At 43.1% G+C, this 26658-nt stretch overlaps 1 protein-coding gene across 3 annotated transcripts in view; it reads left to right on the top strand.

The window, feature by feature from the left end:
• The window catches only part of LOC138665712 (solute carrier family 22 member 15-like), a 377939-nt gene that overhangs the window by 298276 nt on the left and 53005 nt on the right, over window positions 1-26658 (top strand). For all 3 annotated transcript variants that reach the window (XM_069753451.1, XM_069753453.1, XM_069753452.1), the window contains exon 10: window positions 16265-16337. In XM_069753451.1, coding sequence (XP_069609552.1) covers window positions 16265-16337 — 73 coding nt within the window. The remainder of the gene's footprint in view (window positions 1-16264; window positions 16338-26658) is intronic.

Raw genomic sequence — 26658 nt, 5'->3', positions numbered from 1 at the left:
GAAAGAGCCCATGGACAGGAAGGCAGATGGCCTTCTAAAAAGGGCCTGGGAAAGTTCCTCGGCGATTATTGGAGCTAATATTGCAGCGACATCAGTAGCCCGCTCCATGGACCTTTGGCTAGATGATCTTAAAGATCAATTGATAGCCAAAACTCCCAGAGACACTATTCTAAAATCCCTACCCTTGCTAAAACTAGCAACTACCTTCTTGGCAGACGCATCTGCTGAATCAGTCAGATTCGCGGCGAGAGGGCAATCTCTTTCTAATGCAGCCCGTAGAGCTATTTGGCTTAAAAGCTGGTCGGGGGACATGCACTCTAAAAACAAGTTGTGTTCTATACCCTTTTCCGGGGGCAGGGTCTTCGGACCGGTCCTCGACGATATTCTAGAAAAAGCCGCAGATGTCAAGAAGGGTTTTCCGGAAGAAAAGCCTAAAAAATTCCAACCCTTTCGGAGACCCCGCTATAATCAAAAACCCGATTATAGGGGTAAGGGAAAGCAGGGTAGGTGGAGCTACCAGAAAGGAGGGGATAACAGGTCTAAAAATAAGGAAGCGAGCTACTCGGGACAGGGGTCTAGCTACTGCAGGAAATGACGCCATCAGAGTAGGGGGCCGTCTGACAGGATTCCTGGGAAAACTGAAGGAGATCACAAAAAGTCCATGGGTTCTACAAATAGTATCCCAGGGGTACAAAATAGAGTTTACATCCCTTCCTCCTGAAAGATTCCTGGTATCCAGCTCTCATTTAAAACTGTCATCCCCCATGTGGTCAGACATTCAAGACCTGTTAAAAATGGCAGCTATCGTTCTGGTACCCCTTCAGGAAGAGTGCAGGGGTCACTACTCCAATCTCTTCTCGATAACAAAACCATCAGGAGAATCGAGAACGATTATAAATTTAAAACATCTGAACAATTGGGCCTTTACAAAAGGTTCAAGATGGAGTCGATTCGGTCTACCATCCCTCTATTGGGGAAAGACATGGTGATGTGCACACTGGACTTAAAGAGTGCATATTACCATGTACCCATTTATCAAAATCATCAGAGGTTCCTGCGGTTCGCGGTAAACTTGGAAGGAAAGATCTTCCATTTCCAATTCCGCTGTCTCCCCTTCGGCCTGGCTTCCACTCCCAGGGTTTTTACAAAACTTATGGTGGAAGTGGTTGCTTTCCAGAGGAATCAGGATATAATGGTGGTTCCCTACTTAGATGACTTCTTAATAGCAGCAGACTCAGAAGTCCAGCTCAGGGTCAATTGTCAGTCTCTCATCTCAACATTGCAGAATCTGGGATGGATCATAAATTGGGAGAAGTCAGATCTAATCCCAAAACCCAGAATAAAATTCTTGGGAGTCATGCTCGATTCACAAGCAAGAATGCCATTTCTTCCAGAAGAAAGGCTAAAGGGCATAATACAGAAGATCCGTCACTTTTCTCGGGGTCGACATACGATTAGAGACGGGATGAAAATACTAGGTCTGATGACGGCCTGTATTCCCTGCGTGAGATGGAGCCAGTTTCATTCTCGACAGCTTCAGAGGGGAGTTCTGAGGAGCTGGAACAGAAGACAGAACTCACTGAACCGGACCTTGAGCCTTACTCCGCAAGTCAAAAGATCTCTGGTGTGGTGGACTCTTTCCAGAAACCTCCGACTGGGGGTGCCATGGCTTCAAACACCAAGCATATCAGTTACAACAGATGCCAGTCAGCTCAGTTGGGGAGGTCATGTACTGGGAAGATATTTTCAAGGTCGCTGGGGAAAGGAAGACAGCAACCAGTCATCAAACCACAGAGAGCTACAGGCGGTTTGGGAAGTCTTGACAGCGGCGCAGCATCTGCTGCAGAACAAACACGTGAAGGTCTTCTCAGACAACACGACAACGGTAGCCTTCCTGCGGCATCAAGGCGGTCCAAGACATCTGGCGTTACAAAACCTGGCGGAACGCATATTCCAGTGGGCAGAAAGGTCGGTTCTGTCCATCTCGGCGATCCACCTGGAGGGCTCCAAGAACCAGTTGGCAGATTTCCTCAGCAGAAAAAACGTATCCCCCACGGAGTGGGAACTGAACAACGAGGTGTTCAAGGATCTGTGTCATCGTTGGGGGAGACCGATGGTGGACCTATTTGCTACAAGAGAAAACGCGAAGCTCAAGATCTTCTATTCCCTAAACGCTTGGGAGAGTCCAGCCGCGATCGATGCCTTCTCACAACCCTGGAACCTTGGGTTTCTGTATGCATTCCCTCCTCTAGCAATGATCCCGAGGGCACTCAGAAAGATCTGCGAGGACGGGGCCAAAGTCATACTCATAGCTCCTCACTGGCCGAAACGGAGTTGGTTTCCATTGCTAAGGAAACTGTCAGTGGAAGAACCCCTCCTGTTACCAGAAAGAGAGGATCTTCTTCTGCAAGGTCCAGTTCTACACCAGAATCCGGGAGCACTTCAGCTGGCGGCCTGGATCCTGAACGGAAGGTCTTAAGAGCAAAAGGGCTTTCGGATGATGTCATTTCTACCCTTCAAGCCAGCCGGAAGCCGGTGACATCGGCTATCTATACCAAAATATGGAAGCGATTCTGTGGGTTTTGCGGAGAGACGACAGTTGACACTGACCATCCAAACATCCCCAAAATTCTTGACTTTCTGCAGTCAGGGTTTCAAAAAGGTCTTAGACCAAGTACATTAAGGGTCCAGATAGCGGCCCTGAGTGTATTCTTTGATTCTTCCCTGTCTGCCCATCCCTGGATTAGTAGATTCTCTAGAGCAGTCCAGAGATTAAAACCATTAATTAGAAAGTCAGTCCCGCCGTGGGATCTGAACTTGGTTCTAAATTTCCTATGTGAACAGGCGTGGGATGTAACAGGGGATATAGGAATTGATAAACTCTCCCTTAAAACTGCATTTTTAGTTGCGATCACGTCGGCAAAAAGATTGGGGGAACTACAGGCTCTGTCAGTGCAGAATCCATATTTGCAGATATTCGAGGACAAATTAGTACTCAGACTCGATCCGGCATTTCTCCCTAAAGTTGTGTCAGATTCCAATATGAATCAAGAGATTGTTTTACCATCATTTTGCCAGTTCCCTAAAAATCAGAAGGAGAGTTTTTACCACAACTTAGACGTAAGAGACTTGGTTCTCAGGTACCTCGATTTATCCAGACCCTGGAGACGGGACAACAATTTGTTCGTCCAGTTCAGGGGTCCAAATAAAGGTAGAAAAGCGTCTAAAGCGACTATCGCACGATGGATAAAATGCACAATCAGTTTAGCTTATAAAGCTAGAGGACAAGATTCCCCGGTTAACATTAAAGCCCATTCATCTAGGGCCATGGCCACGTCATGGGCGGAGAAAGGGGGGGCGACGGCAGATCAGATCTGCAGAGCTGCGTCATGGTCTAGCCTTAGTACCTTCTCTAAACACTATAAGTTAGATGTAGTGTCACCACAGTTGGCTTTCGGTAGAAAGGTACTGCAAGCGGTGGTCCCTCCCTAAATACCATTCTCCTTTGGTATTTCTCCAGTGTGCTGTCAGGTGGTGAACTGGAAAACAGTAATTAGACCTACTGGTAATTGTATTTCCAGGAATCCATCCTGACAGCACTATTAGTTCCCTCCCTAATGTATGATCTTTATACTCATGTGATGTAACATTTGTATGATTGATTATTTTGTTGGAATAAACCTGTGTTTTTGCATCCATCCAGATGTGTTACTTTGGAAAAGCACTGAAGGGTGGTAGGGGGAGGGTCCTTTTAACCTCTCGTGTTCCTGTCCCATCAAGGATAAGTGTGCTGTCAGGATGGATTCCTGGAAATACAATTACCAGTAGGTCTAATTACTGTTTTCAGCAACTGTGTACTTTGTCAGGAGTTGCTTCACCTTTCCACTACATATTCTGCTCCCTTGCTGATCCACATGCTGACCATCAGGTCCATACCGCTGTATCATTGCCTCTGTCCGTGCTGCTCACCCTGAACTCCACTTTCCACAGCCAAAATCAAACTAGAGACACATTTATGAATGTTTTAGGGATCACTATTCTGCAGGTAATTGAGGGATGGGGGAAGTCAAAAGTAGAAAACTTGAAAAAAGTCCTTTTCGCCAAACTTTGAACCATTGTCCAGTAGGGTTGAACAGAAAGGCAGACCGAAAGTAGCTGATGTAGAGAACCATCCAGTGAATTGGAGCACCAACAGATAATGGGATCCTATAGTAGCTTCAAATGCTATCACCCTTTTGATATAGGGTTAATCTGTAGGTGAATAACATTCCAAAACTGTCTGGCTTCCTTACTGAAAGCGCGGCTACTGGGAGGAAAATTATTTTTATTCCTCCGAGAAACCTCTGTCTATTATTCATAAAGGCGTGCCTGTGCAGCTGCAGTCATCGCTCAGTAGACAGTGAGCAGTGGCTCGCTCTGCAGTGCATCATGTGCCTACAGAATCTGTGAGTCTGGAAAAACCAGCACTAGTGGCAGTGTTTAATTTGCAGTTAGCTGTATTGTGCACTAGGTAGAATATTCTTCTAAATACAGTATATGGAATCTGTCTAGAAACTGAGTTAGTGATGCCCTTTTATGGAAATAATGGAGCATTAAACCAAGGTCTAGACATGGAGGAAGACTAGATACCTGGAATAAGTGGGGTAAATGGAAAGGACATAAGGGACATAATGATGGATATTTATCTTTTGCACTGGAGCCATATTCTACAGATAAAATCAAAGGAACTCTATAAAAATCAGTAATAGAAAAAAGTTGCACTCCGTTTTCAATGCGTAAAAAGAGAAGTCCACAATGTAAGATGCTAGAGATGTGCTATGTGATAGTATTTTATAATGTCACATAATGCTCCTGAAGAAGTCTTGGAGCCTAGGTGTTGGACGCTGTGGGATATGTGAGTGCAGCGCCAGCATTCTGCTTATATCTCTGCCAGCGTAGCTTCTAACTGTGAAAGACGTCAGCAGGGGTGAAGATAGAAGCAGTGAGTGACACCAGCGCTGCCCTACAGCTTCTAGTACTGCCCTCAAATGAATCGTCAGCAGGGTCAGTGATAGAAGTAGTAAGTAAAAATAGAGCCAAGTCCTGATGATGATTCACTTGAGGGTGGTTCTAGAAGGTGTGGGGCAGCGCTAGTGTCATTACTTTTATCTCTACCTCGTGATAACATATTCTTTCAGTTAGAACTACTGCAGCGGAGATAGAAGCAGAGTGCTAGCGCTGCACTCGCCTCTCCCACAGCATCTATCACACAGGACCTAACACGTCTTCAGAGGGGGCAGCGATGCAAGAAATTAGTGAGCAACTGCAGCGCTGGCCCCTGTGATATCTTGTTCTAGGAGGGGCCATGGATGCTGCGACCATTGTGGAATAACGCAAATTACAAAAGTGATTAGGGTATCAGGATAGATAGAAAATACATTTTAGGTGCCAGATCAACCTTTAAACAATAGACATGATCTTTGCCATGTTGTCTGATGGTTCAGTGACCATTTCTTAAGAAGGAGAGGATGGGAAGTCATCTGATCCTGAGCTAACCAGCATTTCATAGTGAGCATTTAGCTGCTTTTGAGAGGCAAAATCGTTATCGGCCTTGAGTGGTGAACTATGGTTGTTAGCACATCTCACAAGTTTCAACTGAAGCATTTACTCGATGCTGTCGTTTTCTGGCAGAAATGCTAATGATCTTTACACTTTGCACACATATTGCGCGGTTTCAGATCTGGGAGGATGGACTGCGAATTGCTCTTTAATTGTAATGTATATAGTATTTACTATTTAGGGATATCCATTAAATTCAGTGCTTGGGACATTTTTCACATTTTGAATTTAAGGATGATGGAATGATGAAGTCTAATATAAACACCCCTTTGATAACGAGCAGTTTCTCCAAGCACAGGGAATCCAATAATGCGTTGTATTCCCACCCGTGCTGTCAATTCTCAGATTGGCTACATCTCTGTACGTGATGGTATTACTGTAGATTTTCTTCTGTGAATATTGATGCAGCGTCTCGTGAAGACGAGATAAAAGATTTAAAGCTTTTTAAGTTTGTCTCAGGTGACCGGGATTTTATTTTAAATGAGATCACGGAAGCCACAGAGGAGTGAAACGATGCGTAGGAATATTAATAGCATCTTTTTACATAGAGCCAACATGTTCCGCAGCTCATTAAAATGGTGGAAACTACGACCTTTATTTTGATATTTCTTCTATAAATGATTACAATCGGCATATTCGATACAGCTGTGACATGTGTGACTCGCTAGCACCCCTTGTGTTTCGTCGGCTTGGTCGTTTGTGGAGCCTGACGCAATGGGATGTGTAAATGTAGTTAATAAAGAAGGTAAGTAAATTGGATTTGGGAGCCAGGAGGATTTTATAACCACTGCATGACTGGTCCCACAGGCAGCCCGGCGACATCATTCCTGCTAGAATACAGGCTGGATCTCTCTGATATATGTTCTAATGCTCGGAAGGATTAGTTCTCATTGTCCTGCGCTGTATAATGTCTCTGTCTTTGGAAGTACTTCAAAAGCATCCAGGCCGGCATAAAAAAAAGTTGTGCTTGATTTCACCAATTATCAGAGTACTCTGAGTGCAAAACTAATCATTTGTGCTATTAATTCAGTATATGATTCTTTTTTCCATGCAGTAGTAGCACAGCCAGAATGAAATGTTCTTGTATCCGTACTACAAGACTGAGCATGTCACATAGAGAACCTGTCATCCTTTGCTCATGCACTGTGCAAGGAGTTAGAAAGTGGGGTGTTAGCAGCCTGGATCTAAAGAACAGGTCCTCTAGACCCCTCTTGGGTTGGCTAATACTACATGCTAATGATTGGGGAATTGGGGTTTCCTCTAGTCCAGTGTTCCCCAACTCCGGTCCTCAAGAGCCACCAACAGGTCATGTTTTCACGATCTCCTTAGTATTGCCCAGGTGATAATTCCATCATCTGTGCAATACTAAGGAAAACATGACCTGTTGGTGGTTCTTGTGAACTGGTATTGGGGAACACTGCTCTAGTCCAACCTTGTTTATAATTTATCATTTATGAGGTCCAGTATAACTGCTCAAGATCATTAAAGGGCTCGTTCGGGACTTGCATATGGATGACCTATCCACGCTGTAATCGGCAACATCCTTTAACAATGTACGGCACTACTGTGTTCTGGCTGCTTTCATCTGCTCACTGATGGAGCAGATATCGGCGGATTTGTTTTGGATAATGGGTGTCTGGCCCAAACTGATTTTATATTGATGATCTAGAAGTAAATATCCTACAGGGATCCATTTGTAAGCTTTGCACAACACCTTTAAGTAGAGATGGCCACAAAGGAGCGTGTTGCTGTTGTTGTTTTTTTTGGGGGGGAGGTGCGTTAGGGTCACTAGGTGATATTATTGTAACATATATATGTTTAAAGAGTTAATCCTGCTACTTACATTTATCATTAACAGCAATAAGTGATAAATGAATGATCAATCAAGTCTGATCTTCCGCACTCCCAGTGATCCCAGGAAGTGCTGTTCTCTGACTTCCTCTAGAGTTGGTTTTGTCTGAAGGAAGTGAGAGTGAATTCAGCCCTTCCCGCTAAATAATAATAATAATCTTTATATATTCATATAAACATATTCCAACATATTCCGCAGCGCTTTACAGTTAAACGGTTTCAAACAGAACAGTCATAAGTAACAACGTTAACAATACAATAATTAAAGCAAAATAAGGCGACCCTGCTCGTGAGAGCTTACAATCTACAATGAGGTGGGGGAGATACAAAGTACAGGTGTGTATTTACAATGATGTATTTACAATGATGGTCCAGCCATCTTCAGGGGGTGGGGGATAGATGGAGATAGTGAATGGGCTACACACAGAAACATAAAATATCTTTGATTAGTGAATGTGATAGGCCGCTCTGAACAAATGTGTTTTGAGGGAGCGTCTAAAACTATGCAAATTGTGGATGGTCCTAATATCTTGGGGTAGAGCATTCCAGAGGATTGGCGCAGCACTGGAGAAGTCTTGGAGTCGGGAGTGGGAGGTACGGATTAGTGCAGAGGTTAGTCGAAAGCCATTTGCAGAGCGCAGTGGTGATGTAACTGTACTTCAAGATTGTTGGTGATTTCCTGCAATGTGACATAGTTATGAGAATCTGACAAAGGGAAATTACTGTCTGTCAGCGCAGTGGCACCCCCGCAGCACGATCGTGGGGTGCTCATGGTTACTGTGGCAACAGGGAGGCCTAACAAAGGCTTCCCTGTCTGCCATATCCCTCAGCCAATCAGTCAAATGCAGTAGAGATAATGCACTGTACCACATTGTATTATTACTATCAAAAGATTCACATTTTCCAAACTAGCAGTATTTTATTATGGATACAGAGTGGTTCCAGCAGAAGTTTTTTTTTTAATTTTTTTTATTATTATTATTATTATTATTTTATTAAATACATGATTTGAAATAATTAAACCTTAAAAGTAACAAACAGGGTAGTAATAAACCACAAAAAAGGTGATGTGTATAAATACATTGAAGCTGGGCCGCCTATGCAATATGAAGACCCACAGAAACAGTCTGTTTACTTTCCTATCATGCATGTCTGTGTGCACAGTTCTGTCCAATAATGATAAATCCCCTTTCAATTAATTATTTTTGATTGTTGTAGACTCCAAAAAAGTGCTTAGAGCATAATATTTGCTTAGTGCAAAAAAAAGGAGCACAAATAATGAAATCCTTATGGACAGACTATACCACAGGCATGCATAAAGGTACATCGTCATAAGTGCAAAACCATATTCATAACCATATTCAGCGTATGCTATTATATCTATTTAGTGCCAAGAATCACTAAAGTAAAGGAGTAGATCAACGGAAATGGTTACTGATTCTTGGTCTTGGCACTAAATAGATAATAGATATAATAGTATAGCAAATATCTAATAAAACACAACAAAACCGGTGCTCCGTGCAGGAAAAAGTCTCCGCTCTACGTCCATTTGTCCTATAATCTTTAGTAAGCTGCCATATCCTCACAGTTGGTATAAAAACTGAAATATTTCAGGATTTATTTATAGAAATCTTGTTACCTGCAAAATAATCCCAACAAAAACATAAGAATGGACATAAAATAAGTAATAGGTTTAGGTATAAAACTCCTCACCAGAGCTGATTTATGAAGAGGCTTTAAATGCGACAATATACAGGTAAGTCCATATATATTTTGACAGAGACAACATTTTTCTAATTTTGGTTATAGACATTACCACAATGAATTTTAAACAAAACAATTCAGATGCAGTTGAAGTTCAGACTTTCAGCTTTCATTTGAGGGTATCCACATTAAAATTGGATGAAGGGTTTAGGAGTTTCAGCTCTTTAACATGTGCCACCGTGTTTTTAAAGGGACCAAAAGTAATTGGACAATTGACTCCAAGGCTATTTCATGGACAGGTGTGGGCAATTCCTTCGTTATGTCATTCTCAATTAAGCAGATAAAAGGCCTGGAGTTGATTTAAGGTGTGGTGCTTGCATTTGGAAGGTTTTGCTGTGAAGTAAACATGCCGTCAAAGGAGCTCTCCATGCAGGTGAAACAAGCCATCCTTAAGCTGCGAAAACAGAAAAAACCCATCCGAGAAATTGCTACAATATTAGAAGTGGCAAAATCTACAGTTTTGTACATCCTGAGAAAGAAAGAAAGCACTGTTGATCTCCTCAATGCAAAAAGACCTGGGCGCTCACGGAAGACAACAGTGGTGGATGATCGCAGATGTATCTTCATGGTGAAGAGAAACCCCTTCACAACAGCCAACCAAGTGAACAACACTCTCCAGGAGGTCGGCGTATCAATATCAAAATCTACCATAAAGAGAAGACTGCATGAAAGTAAATACAGAGGGTTCACTGCACGGTGCAGCCACTCATAAGCATCAAGAATAAAAAGGCTAGACTGGACTTTGCTAAAAAGCATCTAAAAAAGCCAGCACAGTTCTGGAAGCACATTCTTTGGACAGATGAAACCAAGATCAACCTCTACCAGAATGATGGAAAGAGAAAAGTATGTTGAAGGTGTGGTACAGCTCATGATCCAAAGCATACCACATCATCTGTAAAACACGGCGGAGGCAGTGTGATGGCTTGGGCATGCATGGCTGCCAGTGGCACTGGGTCACTAGTGTTTATTGATGATGTGACACAGGACAGAAGCAGCCAAAATAATTCTGAGGTATTCAGAGCCATACTGTGTGCTCAGATCCAGCCAAATGCCGCCAAACTGATTGGCCATCGTTTCCTAGTACAGATGGACAATGACTCAAAACATAAAGCCAAAGTAACCCAGGAGTTTATTAAAGCAAAGAAGTGGAATATTCTCTCAACCCAATTGAGCAGCATTTCACTTGTTAAAGACTAAACTTCAGACAGGCCCACAAACAAACAGCAACTGAAAACCACCGCAGTGAAGGCCTGGCAGAGCATCAAAAAGGAGGAAACACAGCATCTGGTGATGTCCATGAGTTCAAGACTTCAGGCAGTCATTGCCAACAAAGGGTTTTCAACCAAGTATTAAAAAGGAACATTTTATTTAAAATTATTTAATCTGTCCAATTACTTTTGGTCCCTTTAAAAACAGGGTGGCACATGTTAAGGAGCTGAAACTCCTAAACCCTTCATCCAATTTTAATGTGGATACCCTCAAATGAGAGCTGAAAGTCTGAACTTCAACTGCATCTGAATTGTTTTGTTTAAAATTCATTGTGGTAATGTCTATAACCAAAATTAGAAAAATGTCTCTGTCCAAATATAAATGGACTTAGCTGTATGACCGCGGGCTCATATTGTAGTCCCTACTCGAAGGCCAGCCATTGCTGTTTACACGCAGTCTGTAACACAGAGCGGCCTCTTTCATTAGGAGGCCACATAAGATGGCATCAATTATTGTCAATTGAAAAATAATAATTGCAAGTCACTTACATGTAGCAATCGTTGCTAAAGCCCACCTGTAGTCAGCGAACATGACAGCCTATCTAACCACTAACCAACCCGCTTACTTTGGCAGGTACTGCTGGCGCTGAGCAGTGTCCTGCTGCTGATGGTATGGTTTTATTAGTTCATAGTCCAGTGTTTAAACCTGTCTCCATAGCTATTATGCTGTATTCTAAGGACCATAAAATGATAGTGTTCCTTGGAGACTAAGCTCATTTTTCATTTCTAATTAAAAATGAATGTCTCAGTACACTAGTAATAATGTTTATCATTTAAAGGTGAGCTCGGGGAAAAACTGAGCAACCTCCGTGTACATTGGATCTATTCACCCGAGTAATTGTAATAAACCCATCGCCATATATAAAGCAATCATCACTGTTGGGGATGGATAAACGGTGTGCACACAGTGGGCCGATGATTTACTGAAGTTGTCCATACTGATATTTGCCACTTTTTAAGACTGTCGAATATATCATTGTCTTATGCTATCTGATAAATGAGAAACATTGTTCTGGACTATGGGACCGATTGAAGTTTTCACGCTGGAATTCTGGTATTGAAAAGTAATAAGATTTTAGCACAACTTGGAATTGCTCAAACTTTTGCAACACTTGGCCTTTTTACACCATCTCTCCCAACTGCACCAAAGTGGAAGGGTGGAAGCCCATAAGGGGCATCTAATTTATTGGCTTTCCCTACTCTAGAAATTTCACCCCAGTCTCTCGATTGTATTTATAGGTGGAAACTATATTTTCCAGAGCTTTGTTGTTCTGCTTTAATTGTGCCGGACCACCTACAGTAAAGGTACCGTCACACTAGACGATATCGCTAGCGATCCGTGACGTTGCAGCGTCCTCGCTAGCGATATCGTCCAGTGTGACAGGCAGCAGCGATCAGGCCCCTGCTGGGAGATCGCTGGTCGGGGAAGAAAGTCCAGAACTTTATTTCGTCGCTGGACTCCCCGTAGACATCGCTGAATTGGCGTGTGTGACACCGATTCAGCGATGTCTTTGCTGGTAACCAGGGTAAACATCGGGTAACTAAGCGCAGGGCCGCACTTAGTAACCCGATGTTTACCCTGGTTACCATCCTAAAAGTAAAAAAAACAAACGCTACATACTTACCTACCGCTGTCTGTCCTCCAGCGCTGCGCTCTGCACTCCTCCTGCTCTGGCTGTGAGCGTCGGTCAGCCGGAAAGCAGAGTGGTGACGTCACCGCTCTGCTTTCTGGCTGCCCGGCGCTCACAGCCAGACCAGAGAAGCAGAGCGCCGAGGACAGACGGCTGTAGGTAAGTATGTAGCGTTTGTTTTTTTACTTTTTAGGATGGTAACCATGGTAAACATCGGGTTACTAAGCGCGGCCCTGCGCTTAGTTACCCGATGTTTACCCTGGTTACCGGGGACCTCGGGATCGTTGGTCGCTGGAGAGCTGTCTGTGTGACAGCTCTCCAGCGACCAAACAGCGACGCTGCAGCGATCCGGATCGTTATCGGTATCGCTGCAGCGTCGCTATGTGTGACGGTACCTTAAGGGTTTTACCTATAATATGAAAAGCCCCAATGCAAATGGCCCCTCACCTAACTATGGCCACTTGCCACTCTCAGACACCTGTGGCCGCGTGAGACTGCTACCTGAGTATAAGTTACAGCTACACTCCTGTGTTCAGCCATGCGATTGACTGTTTATTGCCTATATTTTTTAATTATGCGTTTTCTTTTAACCCTGCTGTTGTCTTCCGTCAAAAACGACCGACCTTGAACTTCAATATTCTTTAAAATATTCAAGATGCGGCTCTGAAACTCTGACCCATCCTCATTTAAGTCAATCAACCACAAGTTTCAGAACCGCATCTTGAACACCCCAAAAAATACCAAAGATCAAAATCGGTCTCCCCAGACCGAAGACAACCGCAGGGTTAAGTTTCTTGGTGGGATTCAATGTGTTTCTTACAGGTATGAATGGCTAGGAGTTTCAGACAATGAAAATAATACGATTAATCTGATACAATGTGATCCTGATTTTTTTAGATTTATTAATCCAGTTAATCACTTACTCCTGAAACTTGAGCTGTAAATCGGATGATCCTACTGCTTAATCCACTGTTTTATATGTACCAGTAAGCAGGGCTGTGGTGTCGGAGTCGTGGAGTTGGTATAAAATAGACCGTGTCCGACTCCTAAAATATATAATACATTGGGTACAGTAGTATACTGCAGAAAATGCTGTAAATGTTTTCAGAATAATTTGGGAAACTTGTGAAATGTCCTATAAATGTCTGTTATGTTCCTGATCTAAGGATCTCGGATTTTAGCTGAGTTGAATCTGTGCTGCACTTTATGTACATGATCAGTAGTGTCCGATGATGTGGAGTCAGAGACGGAAGTCGGGGAAATTGAGGAGTCAAGAGTCTGAGTCGGTGGTTTGGCTTACAGTCGTCACAGCCCTGCCAGTAAGCACAGAGACCATATACTAAGTATAAGGGTTGTGTCCTGAATATATTACATATAGTAATCAGTAAGGGATTTTATGTAATCTTTTAGTATTCATCCTATAGGGATAGTGGTTGTTACCACCCCTGACATGTCACCTTGTATTCCCCTGAAATAACAATTCTGAAGCATCTTCCTTTAGAGCTAGGTCGATTTGTCATTCATCTTTTGTTCCTCCTTCTATGTATTAATACATCTCGGCATTACATTCCCCTTGTCAAAGAGGTGCTTTTCTACAGTTTGACACTGGCAGCTCTGATTGGACAGGGTAAACGTCTATAGGGTCAGAACCCCCTCACCCACCCCCAGATGGCATTACCAAGTTTATACATTAGAAATTACTAGTAGGAACATCAGAGGAACTGCCGAACCGTGACCGTGTAAGATGTGCACAGTGTCAAAATTTCCTTGCGGGTGGGTGGTGACAGTACCCCATTTATCAGATTTGCATACGTGCGGTGATGTGCCAAGTAAAGATCTACTCTTCTCTTGGTTCTCTTTTATTGAGAGAAATTGAGTAAGACTGGTCGGTGCTCTTACATGCAGTTGACTTTCCCGGCTGCATGGGGAATAGAGGGGAATCCTGACAGTGTGCACATCGCAGACACACAGAGTGACTGGACGGACCACTAAGGTGTGAGCAGTGCTTCCGACTTCATGTGACTGCGAGAGTCTGACTCCTGTTATTATTTGTAGTATGCATGGAAGCATTTTCTTTTTTTATGCTTTGCAAATATGATTTTTCTGGTATCCTAAAAGAAACCGCTACATGTAGATCCTATGGGGTTTAAAAGAAAAACCCAAAATAGTAGCACACTGTTTTCTTGATTTAGCAACACTGCTGCAGTGTCCAGTGTAGCAACAAGTATCTTTAAAGAAAGATCTGTATTAGAGCGCAGTCAGACCTCAGTTTTTTATGTATGAGTTTTATCTGTGGTTTTCATTTCTCCTTGTGGAGAGTGACATGTTAAGCATGTCGAGATGAGACTTAAAGCCGCAATGCTCCTCTGGGAAATATGCAAATTGTCTCTTCAGAGAGGAAGAGGACTAGAACTCTAGTGCCACCTACTGGAAGTAGCAATCCTAACAGTCAATGTCGACCCTTAAACCAGAATCTTGGAATTGCTACTTCCAATAGGTGGTACTAGAGTTCTAGTCCTCTTCATCTCTGAAGAGACAATTTGCATCTGTGGTTTTCAAAACTTGTACTCTTTATAGTCTATGGCAGGGGTAGGCAATTCATTTTCCCGAGGGGCCACATGAGAGACTGTGACTGTTGTGGAAGGCAAACCCAATAGGATGAAATAAATTCTAATCAATATTAATATCTTCATTATAATTATTATTTGTGGTATCACAGTATGAGCCCCACACTTCCTCCTACATTCAGTGTGAGCCAGCAGATAGCCTCCTATATACAGTATGAGTCCCCACATAGCCTCCCTATATACAGTACAAGCCCCTCATAGCCTCCTATATACAGCATGAGTCCCCAGATAGCCTCCCTATATACAGTACAAGCCCCTCATAGCCTCCCTATATACAGTGCAAGCCCCTCATAGCCGCCTATATACAGTATGAGTCCCCAGATAGCCTCCCTTTGTACAGTACAAGCCCCTCATAGCCTCCTATATACAGTATGAGTCCCCACATAGCCTCCCTATATACAGTACAAGCACCTCATAGCCTCCTATATACAGCATGAGTCCCCACATAGCCTCCCTATATACAGTACAAGCCCCTCATAGCCTCCTATATACAGCATGAGTCCCCAGATAGCCTCCCTATATACAGTACAAGCCCCTCATAGCCTTCTTCATAGAGCGTGAGCCCCACATAGCCTCCCTAAATAACGCAAGAGCCCGGACATAGCCTCCCTATATATAGCGCGAACCCCCACAAAGCCTCATTATATCCAGCGTGAGCCCCACACCACATAGCCTCCATAGGGTATATCTGAATTTAATTTTTCAGGGTTCCAGACAAGAGTCGGTAACTAAGTCCGGAATTTAATGTGAGCCCTACCTTAATAATCTTGGGGTGAATATTCTGCATTGTTGTTTTTTGGGGTTTTTTTTTACTCTGGGGTTACCTCTGACATATAAATCTTTAAGTTTTCTTTAATATAAAAGTTAATTTGCACTATGAAGTTTTATGTCCACAAATGCTCCTATACCCCTAAAACACGCTGCTCTAGTCTGTTTACTGGCTGCAGCAGTGATATCGTGACTACAGTGCACATCACCGCTATAACGAATCACTGAGTTCAATGGCTCATATTGTATACATCCATAGAGCCATTGGTTAAGTGATTGGCTGCAGCGGCGACATGCACTGTAGTCATAATGTCACCACTGCAGCCAGTAAACAAAGATAAGAACAGTGGTGGAGAGTCAGCGCTGAACCTAGGGAGGGTAACTGGCATCTGTGTTCTTTTTTTTTTTTTTTAAACTTGCTGATCGATGTGGGTTCCTTACTGGAGCTCCCACAAATCCAGAGAACTAGGCTCTTAAGTACTCTGTTGGATTGGAGTCATGGCCGCATTTGCATGTCGCCCACTCCCTTTATTGTTTTTGGGTGTCCAAACTGTGTAGGGACATTGACCAGAAGAAGAGTGACCCCAGTTATTAATTTAGTCATGCAAGATAGAGAACAGAGGAATGTCCCCATGAATAAATGTTTACGGGAAATTAAAGTTCACCCTAGCAGAAGTGTCAGGAGAGGTGACCGGTTCTCTTTAAGGTTCTTTTTTTTTTTTCCTCTGCTCTTATAATTTTGTTGTTTTTGTTTTAGGAACGCTGGATTGGGTGTATGTGCCATGGCATGCAGATTTGGAGGTATACTTGCTCCATTCGTACCTTCAATGGTAAGAGCAATTTCTTTGATATTGATTTACTTGGCATTTTAAGGAGCCTATAAGTGTTTATGATTTGTTTTAAATTATTGGGAATGTGACCAAAATGCAGAAGTCTCACAGATAAGTTTATGAAAACTGTACTCGGCTCAGCCATCTCTTCAGCTCTTGCTGCATTATTTCTGGAGATGCTCACAAACACTTGGCTATAAGCCCTAATGTAATGTAAAACCGAACTTTGATCTTTTTCTCTGTTATTCGGTGTATAGCGTGTTTGTAGAATTCTTAAGTGCTATAGAAAATGTGATCTGCTGTCACTTCAAGGCCCCATATTGGTATCCAAGTGCACACTACAATAGATTAGACCACACGCACAATGCAAAAGGAATCGCATACTTCATGTGACATAATAAGCTATAAGTAGAATAAAAATCTAGTAGATCAGTAGTTCTCAAACTAACTCAAGCCAAGAGACCCCAACGAGCCAAAGACCCCTCAGAGTAACTCTAACCTATTACCTAGTCATCACTATTGATGACAGAAGAAGATACTGAATGATGCTGATGGAACACAATGAGGCATATTTATAAATGTGGTCAAACAATATTAATTCACAGTGTATTGGAAGCCATATTCTTCCAATTAACCTATTGAAGTTGAGAATTATGGCAAATCAGCTGAACTATGACATAAAAAGGCATAGAAAAGACCAAGAACGCAAAATCTTTATCCAGTTTCATATGTAGCCCTTGTACGGTTTACCTTTTAATGACGTGTCTGTGTTGTAATGGTTTGAGGAGTTGCTAAGAATGGATCATTGAATGGCTGTGCGACTGTTCTTGATTTGTCTATTCTCGTGGAATGTTGGTTGAGTGATGTACGTTTCTCTAGGACATCTGCCCTATTCGAGTGCATACATGTACACTGAAGTGGGTGCTGTAGTTGTAGAAGATGCTATAAAGAGGTTTTCTTTAACTGTACACATTACTTATACATTGGAGAGGTAATAATTGAATTATCTCTGACCAATAGCAGTGGGATTCCCAAAATAACCTTTGTGAACGAAACCATGGTACGCATGCTTGACTACCCTTCCGTTCACTTCTATCAGACTTGCAAAGGTTGTCTTGTCTCAGACCCATAGAAGTGAATGGAATGGTGGTTGATCATATTCACCTCTACTCCATTTACACAGGGGATTTGGGGATCCATGCGTGGATTTCAGAAGCTTAAATAGTTTGCTGCCATGCCTGGGTCGCATCATCAGAGAGCAAACACAAAGGCCGGGATCACACATGCGAGAAATACGTCCGAGTCTCGCATGGTAATACCCGGCACTGCCACTGTCTCTCTGGAGCTGAGCGTGCGGCTGCATGTATTGCTATGCGGCCGCACTCTCCGCTCTTGAGTGACGGCGGCAATGCCGAGTATTACCATGCGAGACTCGGACGTATTTCTCGCATGTGTGATCCCGGCCTAACAGAAGATAACTCTCGATCTCCCAGCTCGGACAGAACTAAAAGTCCCAGAGGACACAGAACTAGACTTGTCACCAGACTGCGGTGCCAACTGGCTACAGAAACAGACACAGGAAGAGCAGGCACCGATTCCGATGTCAAACCTTGTTCTTCGGATCGATGAAGATCCTATTGGTTGGACCCCCACTATCCAAACATTTTTTTACCAATCACGTGAGTTTATCATAAGGGTACTATCAAAAGATATACCCTGTGTTTCACATCTGAATGGCGGCATCCTTCTAGTGGCCATAGGTGTATGCCACTACTGCCTACGATTCTATACGCCCAGTCAGGGAATCACTGCACCGACCATAGAAGTCATGGCACTGATTCTGTTGGGCTAATCCACTTTGGGACATACAGTGGGGCAAAAAAGTATTTAGTCAGTCAGCAATAGTGCAAGTTCCACCACTTAAAAAGATGAGAGGCATCTGTAATTTACATCATAGGTAGACCTCAACTATGGGAGACAAACTGAGAAAAAAAAATCCAGAAAATCACATTGTCTGTTTTTTTAACATTTTATTTGCATATTATGGTGGAAAATAAGTATTTGGTCAGAAACAAAATTTCATCTCAATACTTTGTAATATATCCTTTGTTGGCAATGACAGAGGTCAAACGTTTTCTCTAAGTCTTCACAAGGTTGCCACACACTGTTGTTGGTATGTTGGCCCATTCCTCCATGCAGATCTCCTCTAGAGCAGTGATGTTTTTGGCTTTTCGCTTGGCAACACGGACTTTCAACTCCCTCCAAAGGTTTTCTATAGGGTTGAGATCTGGAGACTGGCTAGGCCACTCCAGGACCTTGAAATGCTTCTTACGAAGCCACTCCTTCGTTGCCCTGGCGGTGTGCTTTGGATCATTGTCATGTTGAAAGAGCCAGCCACGTTTCATCTTCAATGCCCTTGCTGATGGAAGGAGGTTTGCACTCAAAATCTCACGATACATGGCCCCATTCATTCTTTCATGTACCCGGATCAGTCGTCCTGGCCCCTTTGCAGAGAAACAGCCCTAAAGCATGATGTTTCCACCACCATGCTTTACAGTAGGTATGGTGTTTGATGGATGCAACGCAGTATTCTTTTTCCTCCAAACACGACAAGTTGTGTTTCTACCAAACAGTTCCAGTTTGGTTTCATCAGACCATAGGACATTCTCCCAAAACTCCTCTGGATCATCCAAATGCTCTCTAGCAAACTTCAGACGGGCCCGGACATGTACTGGCTTAAGCAGTGGGACACGTTTGGCACTGCAGGATCTGAGTCCATGGTGGCGTAGTGTCTTACTTATGGTAGGCCTTGTTACATTGGTCCCAGCTCTCTGTAGTTCATTCACTAGGTCCCCCCACTTGGTTCTGGGATTTTTGCTCACCGTTCTTGTGATCATTCTGACCCCACAGGGTGGGATTTTGCGTGGAGCCCCAGATCGAGAGAGATTATCAGTGGTCTTGTATGTCTTCCATTTTCTAATTATTGCTCCCACTGTTGATTTCTTCACTCCAAGCTGGTTGGCTATTGCAGATTCAGTCTTCCCAGCCTGGTGCAGGGCTACAATTTTGTTTCTGGTGTCCTTTGACAGCTCTTTGGTCTTCACCATAGTGGAGTTTGGAGTCAGACTGTTTGAGGGTGTGCACAGGTGTCTTTTTATACTGATAACAAATTTAAACAGGTGCCATTACTACAGGTAATGAGTGGAGGAAAGAGGAGACTCTTAAAGAAGAAGTTACAGGTCTGTGAGAGCCAGAAATCTTGATTGTTTGTTTCTGACCAAATACTTATTTTCCACCATAATATGCAAATAAAATGTTAAAAAAACAGACAATGTGATTTTCTGTATTTTTCTTTCTCAGTTTGTCTCCCATAGTTGAGGTCTACCTATGATGTAAATTACAGACGCCTCTCATCTTTTTAAGTGGTGGAACTTGCACTATTGCTGACTGACTAAATACTTTTTTGCCCCACTGTACTTCCTTGTGTATTGAGACGTCTGTCTACAGGTTCTTAACCAACTTCTTCCATTCCAAATGTAAAATATATATGAATGATAAGGTAATGACCAGGAAACAGGTATGGGAATGCCATGATACAAGGGAAAATGTTAGTTTTTTTGTTGTATTTAACAATCAGTATTAACCGCGTATGTGAGCTCTCCGCTCCGTCACAGATTAATTGAAATGAAATTCTGAGTAGGAATCTTTTCAATCCATGAACAATATCATTAAAATTTCAAATTCCCCCTCATCTTGATATTTTATGCCACCAGCATATTTCATCCTCCCTCACAACCTATGCATTAATCCATGCGCCGTGAAAGAAATTAATAGTTAAATCAATCAGGCGCTTGCCATCTCGGACTTTGTATCACTATCTAATTTGAAATATTTCTGCCATTAATGTAGGTAATGAAAGTCAGGAGAAAACATTACCAGATGTGCAGTGCACGCTGCTTTTGGCAAGAGATCACTTCTGAAGTTGTTACAGTGATTTCATGACTGCACCCGAGACATGAGCAATTTTGTGAGTGATTTGTACGGGCTCCCGTCACTGTAATTTACCGTCAGTATTTTGTGTAGGAGTTTCTATGGAAAAACATTCCCCGGTGCTTCATTCATAGATTTTAGAGCTCAGAGTTGGCATGCGAGCTATTAACACAGGTGCTAGGTACAAGCAAGAATGGTTGTGGGAATGGTAGTATATTTCTCTAGTGTGGTGACACTCAATTTTTTAGCCATTAACAAAACAATTTGGCTGCACTTCCTGTCATTTTTGGACATCTCAAAAAACAGAATAATGCCAATATCCCCAAAAAACAGTTAAACTTTTATTTGGACATAAGTCATCTTAGACTATCGTTCACAAGAAGAAAGACAAGGGTTACATACTTGAACCATCAGACAAGTTCCACAACTGACTTGACTGAAAAGCGAAATGTTTTAATTAAGCTTTATTATAAAAAGGCTTTTTACGGCAAAAATGTTTTTTCTTCCAAGTGTGTCTTCAGAGGCGTTGCCCTGGCAAAAAAAATATACATACCGTATATACTCGACTATAAGCCGACCCGAGTATAAGCCGAGACCCCTAATTTTGCCACAAAAAATTGGGAAAACTTAATGACTCGAGTATAAGCCTAGGGTGGGAAATGCAGCAGCTACTGGTAAATTTCAAAAACAAAAATAGATACCAATAAAAGTAAAATTAATTGAGACATCAGTAGGTTAAGTGTTTTTGAATATCCATATTGAATCAGGAGCCCCATATAATGCTCCATACAATTCATGACGGGCCCCATAAGATGCTCCATAATAAAATATGCCCCATATAATGCTTCACAAAGGTTGATTATGGCCCCATAAGATGCTCCATAGAAACATTTGCCCCATACAATCCTGCATAAAGGTTGATTATGGCCCATAAGATGCTCCATAGAAAATGTGCCCCATATAATGCTGCATAAAGGTTGATTATGGCCCCATAAGATGCCCCATAGAAACATTTGTCCCATATAATGCTGCGTAAAGGTTGATTATGGCCCCATAAGATGCTCCATAGAAAATGCCCCCCATCTAATGCTGCATAAAGGTTGACTGGCCCCATAAGATGCTCCATAGAAAATGCCCCCCATCTAATGCTGCATAAAGGTTGACTGGCCCCATAAGATGCTCCATAGAAACATTTTCCCCATATGCTACTGCTGCGATTTTTAAAAAAAATGACGTACTCGCGTCTTGTCCTGAGCAGGCGGGGACACCGGCATTTGCGATATTCAGCTGTCCCTGTTCCACCGCCGTGCACACACTAAACACGTCATCGCTCCCTCTGACCTGAACGTCACAGCCAGGGGATGCGGAAGACGGAGAGGTGCGCGGCGGTGGAACCAGGACAGGTGAATATCGCAATGCTCACCCTCCCCCGTTATACTCACCCTCACGGTGCGGTCCCTGCTTCTCCTATGCGATGGTCTCTGAGGCCGGCAGCTTGTTCCTGTGTTCAGCGGTCACTGGTACCGCTCATTAAAGTAATGAATATGCACTCCATCCATATGGGAGTCCATATTCATTACTTTAATGAGTGGTACCACTTGACCGCTGAACACAGGAAGAGCTATGGGCGGCCGAGAAGCAGGGACATGGAGAGACATGCCGGGATCAGGTGATTAAGATTTGACAGCTGCCCCTCTCCCACCGACCCCCTGGGACAATGACTCGAGTATAAGCCGAGAGGGGCACTTTCAGCCTAAGAAAATGGGCTGAAAATCTCTGCTTATACTCGAGTATACACGGTACTTGAGCACTAAAGAGTAAGTTCTAGAACATACAGCTCTGGCAAAAATTAAGAGACAACTGCAAAATGTTTAGTTGTCTGATTTTTCTCTTTATATGTATATTTTTGAGTAAAATGTAAATTGTTCTTTTAGTCTATAAATTTCTGTCAACATGTCTCTGAATTTCCAAGCAATAAATTTTGTATTTTTTTTTTTCTGAAAAGGAGAAATGGTCAAAATTAAAAAAAAAAAACAGTGCTTTCAGACCTCAAATAATGTAAAGAAAACAAGTTCATAATCAAGCAACAATACTAATGTTTTAACTCAGGAAGAGTTCAGAAATCAATATTTTGTGGAATAACCATGATTTTTAATCACAGCTTTCATGCGTCTTGGCATGCTTTCCACCAGTCTTTCACACTGCTTTTTGCTGACCTTATGACACTCCTGGTACAAAAATGTAAGCAGTTCTTCTTTGTTTGATGGCTTGTGATTATTCATCTTCCTCTTGATTACATTCCAGGGGATTTTAATGGGGTTCATGTCTGGAGATTGGGCTGCCAATGACAAGGTTTTGATGTGGTGGTCTCTTAATTTTTGCCAGAGCTGTATTTGTTTTTTTAATTTCTACCACGTGCTCCTAAATTGATCAGCTGCTCGAGTCTTGTACTTACAACAGGACAGTCCTCCATGATTGGAAGAGTAACCAGAGCTAACGAGGGCCGGTAGGTTCTGATCACTTGCCAAAATGCTGTCCTATGTAAGCAGTCAGGATCGGGACCAGAGCCGCTGACTGATGATTGGGCACCTGGTCTACATTAGCAATATTAAAAAGTTATTTAATTTACTCATTAATGCTCACCTTTTTTCTTGGCTAGACAATTCCTTTTAAAGCTGCATATGCATTATTTTTTATAAAGTGGAAAAACAGTCACACAATAAAATTCCCTATCATGTCCTGATCGAACTTTTAAATTTTGGTTGCATTTTAATATTGGTAAGGTAATATGGATATTCACCTTAGATGTCAGTGGGTGCACCATATTTCTTGTTACTTTATATCCAGCACTGCAGAGTACAGCACTAAAACTAATAGATGATGCTGCGAGTTTTCCCTAGAAATATAAAACTTAGTAGATCCCAACAACATGGTTTTGTTGTTTCTGTTGCTGCCATGGCCAGGCAAACTGTTACGCCCAACCGTACTCCATGTGGATTTGTGGATCCACTGTGCCACAGAGCCGGGCCTACTAAGGAAGTTGAGTAGTTAAGCGACTACCTGGTGTTAACTGGAGCTCCTGATGGTGGAGACAGACTTAAGGCAGCTGCCAGGTACCACTCCTATTAAGAACCTGGTAGTGCAGCTGTGGACCCCAGGGGTCAAGACACTGATTTAGGGTTTAGTTCAGATACGCCGGTCTAGGATACTGGATCAGGGATTGGCTACTCATGTATGGGGAATAATGTTCATGCACTGGCTGCACTGAGACCAGGGGACTTTGGGGACATTACTGGCCACTCCGGGACAGGCGACTTTGGGTACAGGACTGGCCACACCAGGACCAGACAATGTTCAGGCTCTAGCCACTCTGAGACCAGGGAACAAGGTTCAGGCACAAGCTGCTCATGGATCTGGGGGATGAGGTTCAGGAACTGGCTGCTCCGGGATTAGGGGACGAGGTTCAAGCATTAGCCGCTCCGGTACCAGGAGACGAGTTTCAGGCACTTGCCGCTCCGGGACCAAGGGACTATGGATACAGGACTGGCCACCCCGGTACCAGGGACACAGGTTTAGGACATTGGCCACTCTGAGATTAAGGGACCTCACAACTCACTAGTTGTACATCTTACTCACTAATGACTATTGTGAAGCAGTGAGGGGATCATATGCGAGGATCAATATGTGTCCCCCAGGATGTGGACGGAGTCCTATTAAACCTGCTGGAGTGCCTTGTGTTCACAGCAGGACGCCCGTGAGTCACAAGGCAAAATAAAAGAAAGTATGGACTGGGTCCATGTAGTGACTCAGTCAGATTTTTAGTAAAATCCATTAAGGGCTTTTAATTTTAGAGGGATTGGCAGGTTTGATAGTGGGGTGAATCTCTCTCTCCACTCCGGGTTTTGGAAATGGCTCTATGGCCACGATTCTATTTAAATCTGTCAGTTTTGCCTTGGGGGTGTCATTTTGGAGTTTGCAAGCTGCAGAGCAGGTGTCTCTGTGCAACCCAGGACTGTGTGAAGCTAACACAGAGCCAGAGGTTTCCAGGCGGCTTACGCACCCCAGTGACACAGCGGTGTCTGGCACACGGACTGTATATATGGAGACCCGGCTGCGATCCGGAGGATACCACGCTTTTATGTCAGTCTGCCAATAAAGACACTGTTTACGTTGAACTTAATGTGGCCCCTGCCTATCTATCACACTGCAGCAACCCTGCTGCACTACACTATACATGTTGCTTGGCGGCTCCCTACAGGAGAGGGAGTCGTTTATACAAGATGCCTCCCTGCTGTTGGCTGCTGGCCATCTTGCAGGTGCACTACCTTTATTCTAAATGCCTCTCAGCAATAAGCTGAGGGCGGTTAGTATATATACACTTTAAGAACAGGGAGCGCTCATGCGCATACTATGCTAGCCTCCCGGAACTACGACATGCACACCAGGAAGTAGGAGAGACACGCCGGGAGACCATGCCTCAGGGCTGTGGCGGTGAGTAAGCCGGTGTCCTTGCATGGAGGGTGAAGGGGACACCATGCAGGGACACCAACAGCAGCTTTTCAGTTTCCATGCGGTCTTGGGTTTTCAGAATGGAGGTAAAGGAAAACTGCAGAAAGCATCCTGTCACATCAGTGTCTGAACACACTCCTACTGCCCCCGTATACTGCAGATGCCACTGGCCAGCGAGACTGTGTTTCAGTTAAACTTTAGGACTTGTCCCTCCTCCAGTTTGTGTGTTTTGCTTCAGAGTGCTAGTTATCAGATGTAATGGTCTCTCTGTTGGGAGCCGTGAGCATGGCTCTTCCCTATTGAAACTCCTAGCAATCTGTTTCTAGCTGCCAGTTATAAGTTATACTTACCCTGGCTTATACTTTAGTTGCTCTGCGCTGATTCAGTTCAGTTTCCGTTACTGATCTCCGCATCCTCCTGACCACATCCCTGACTTCTGATTTTGTCTTATGACCTTTGGATACAACCCAGCTTGATGAACCCTTTGTCTGCCATCTCACTCAAACAGCTACTACATTGACATAACCAAGGGGATCCTTCCAGGCTCGGACTGGCCCACTGGGCAACAGGTGTATCCCCTGGTGGGCCCCTGTGTACCACCTATAAATGTAGTAGTTGGCGCAATACACTTGATTCACTATGTACACATAATGGCAGCATCTCCTCATTCATTAAAAAATGATCTACTGCCCAGTGTATTGTTAGGAGTTTGTGATGAGGGCAATGTAATTTTCATTGGGCTACCCTGGGAACTGAGTGGCTTGTGCAAAACCTGTCCTTGGATGCCCTATTAAGAGCTGCCAGGCTTCCACATACAGAGCGACATTACAATATCTATTCTGATTGACCTTTCCACTGATGCTGTGACCAATAGTGATTGCAGTGAATTTTTATGCCGTTAATTATTTTTACGTTGTAAATTACATAATTGGCAGTATACCGTAATTTGCATGCATACTTTTATGTCTCTCTTTAGGATACTTTGCTGATTTATTCTTTGTAGTCCTAGTCCTTTTCATTGATGGAACAAAGAAATAACTTTGGAAGGTGCATCATGCTGATCTCACTATGTTGCGAAAAAATTAGACTACATTTTAATTAATATGAGCTAATTAAACAATATCAAATGCTTAGAAAATCGGATTAAATAAGCATTTACCAGTGATTTTTCTAATCCATTGTCATTAGGAGGCAATGGCTCTGGTAGTCAATTTCTTGATGACAATTATAAAATATATGTGGGCTGCACTGCATGGTCTTTGGACTTTCATATCTCCAGGCTTGGTAGACGGCTGGCAAAAAAGAATCATAGGGGAAATGAGGCTTCCTGCTATTAAACGGTGAAATATTGTATTTCGCCACCAGCAAATATGTCTCGCACCTTGAATATAAATTACTACTTCATTATTATGTAGATACTAGTGATCAGCGAGGGTGCTCAGTTATTCGAGTTTTCCGAGCATGCTCGGGTGATCTGAGTATTTTGGGCGTGCTCGCAGATGATTGTGCCCCCACAGCTGCATGATTTGCAGCGCTAAACAGCCTGAATACATGTGGGGATTCACTAACAAACAGGCAATCCCCACATGTACTCAGGCTGGCTAGCTGCCGCAAATCATGCAGCTGCGGGGACACAAACATAATCTACGAGCACGCCCAGAATACTCGGAGATCACCTGAGCATGCTCGGAAACTCGAGTTACGAGCACATTCGCTCATCACTAGTAGATATATATATATATATACATTTAATATAGCAAAACATTGGAATTTATGCTTTTATCGTGTTGCTACATCTAATTTGCGACTCAGGCCATTTGAA

Source organism: Ranitomeya imitator, chromosome 2, assembly GCF_032444005.1.
Source record: "Ranitomeya imitator isolate aRanImi1 chromosome 2, aRanImi1.pri, whole genome shotgun sequence".
NCBI lineage: Eukaryota > Metazoa > Chordata > Amphibia > Anura > Dendrobatidae > Ranitomeya > Ranitomeya imitator.
Note: the sequence above shows the minus strand (reverse complement) of the source record. Positions and strands in the feature narration are given on the sequence as shown.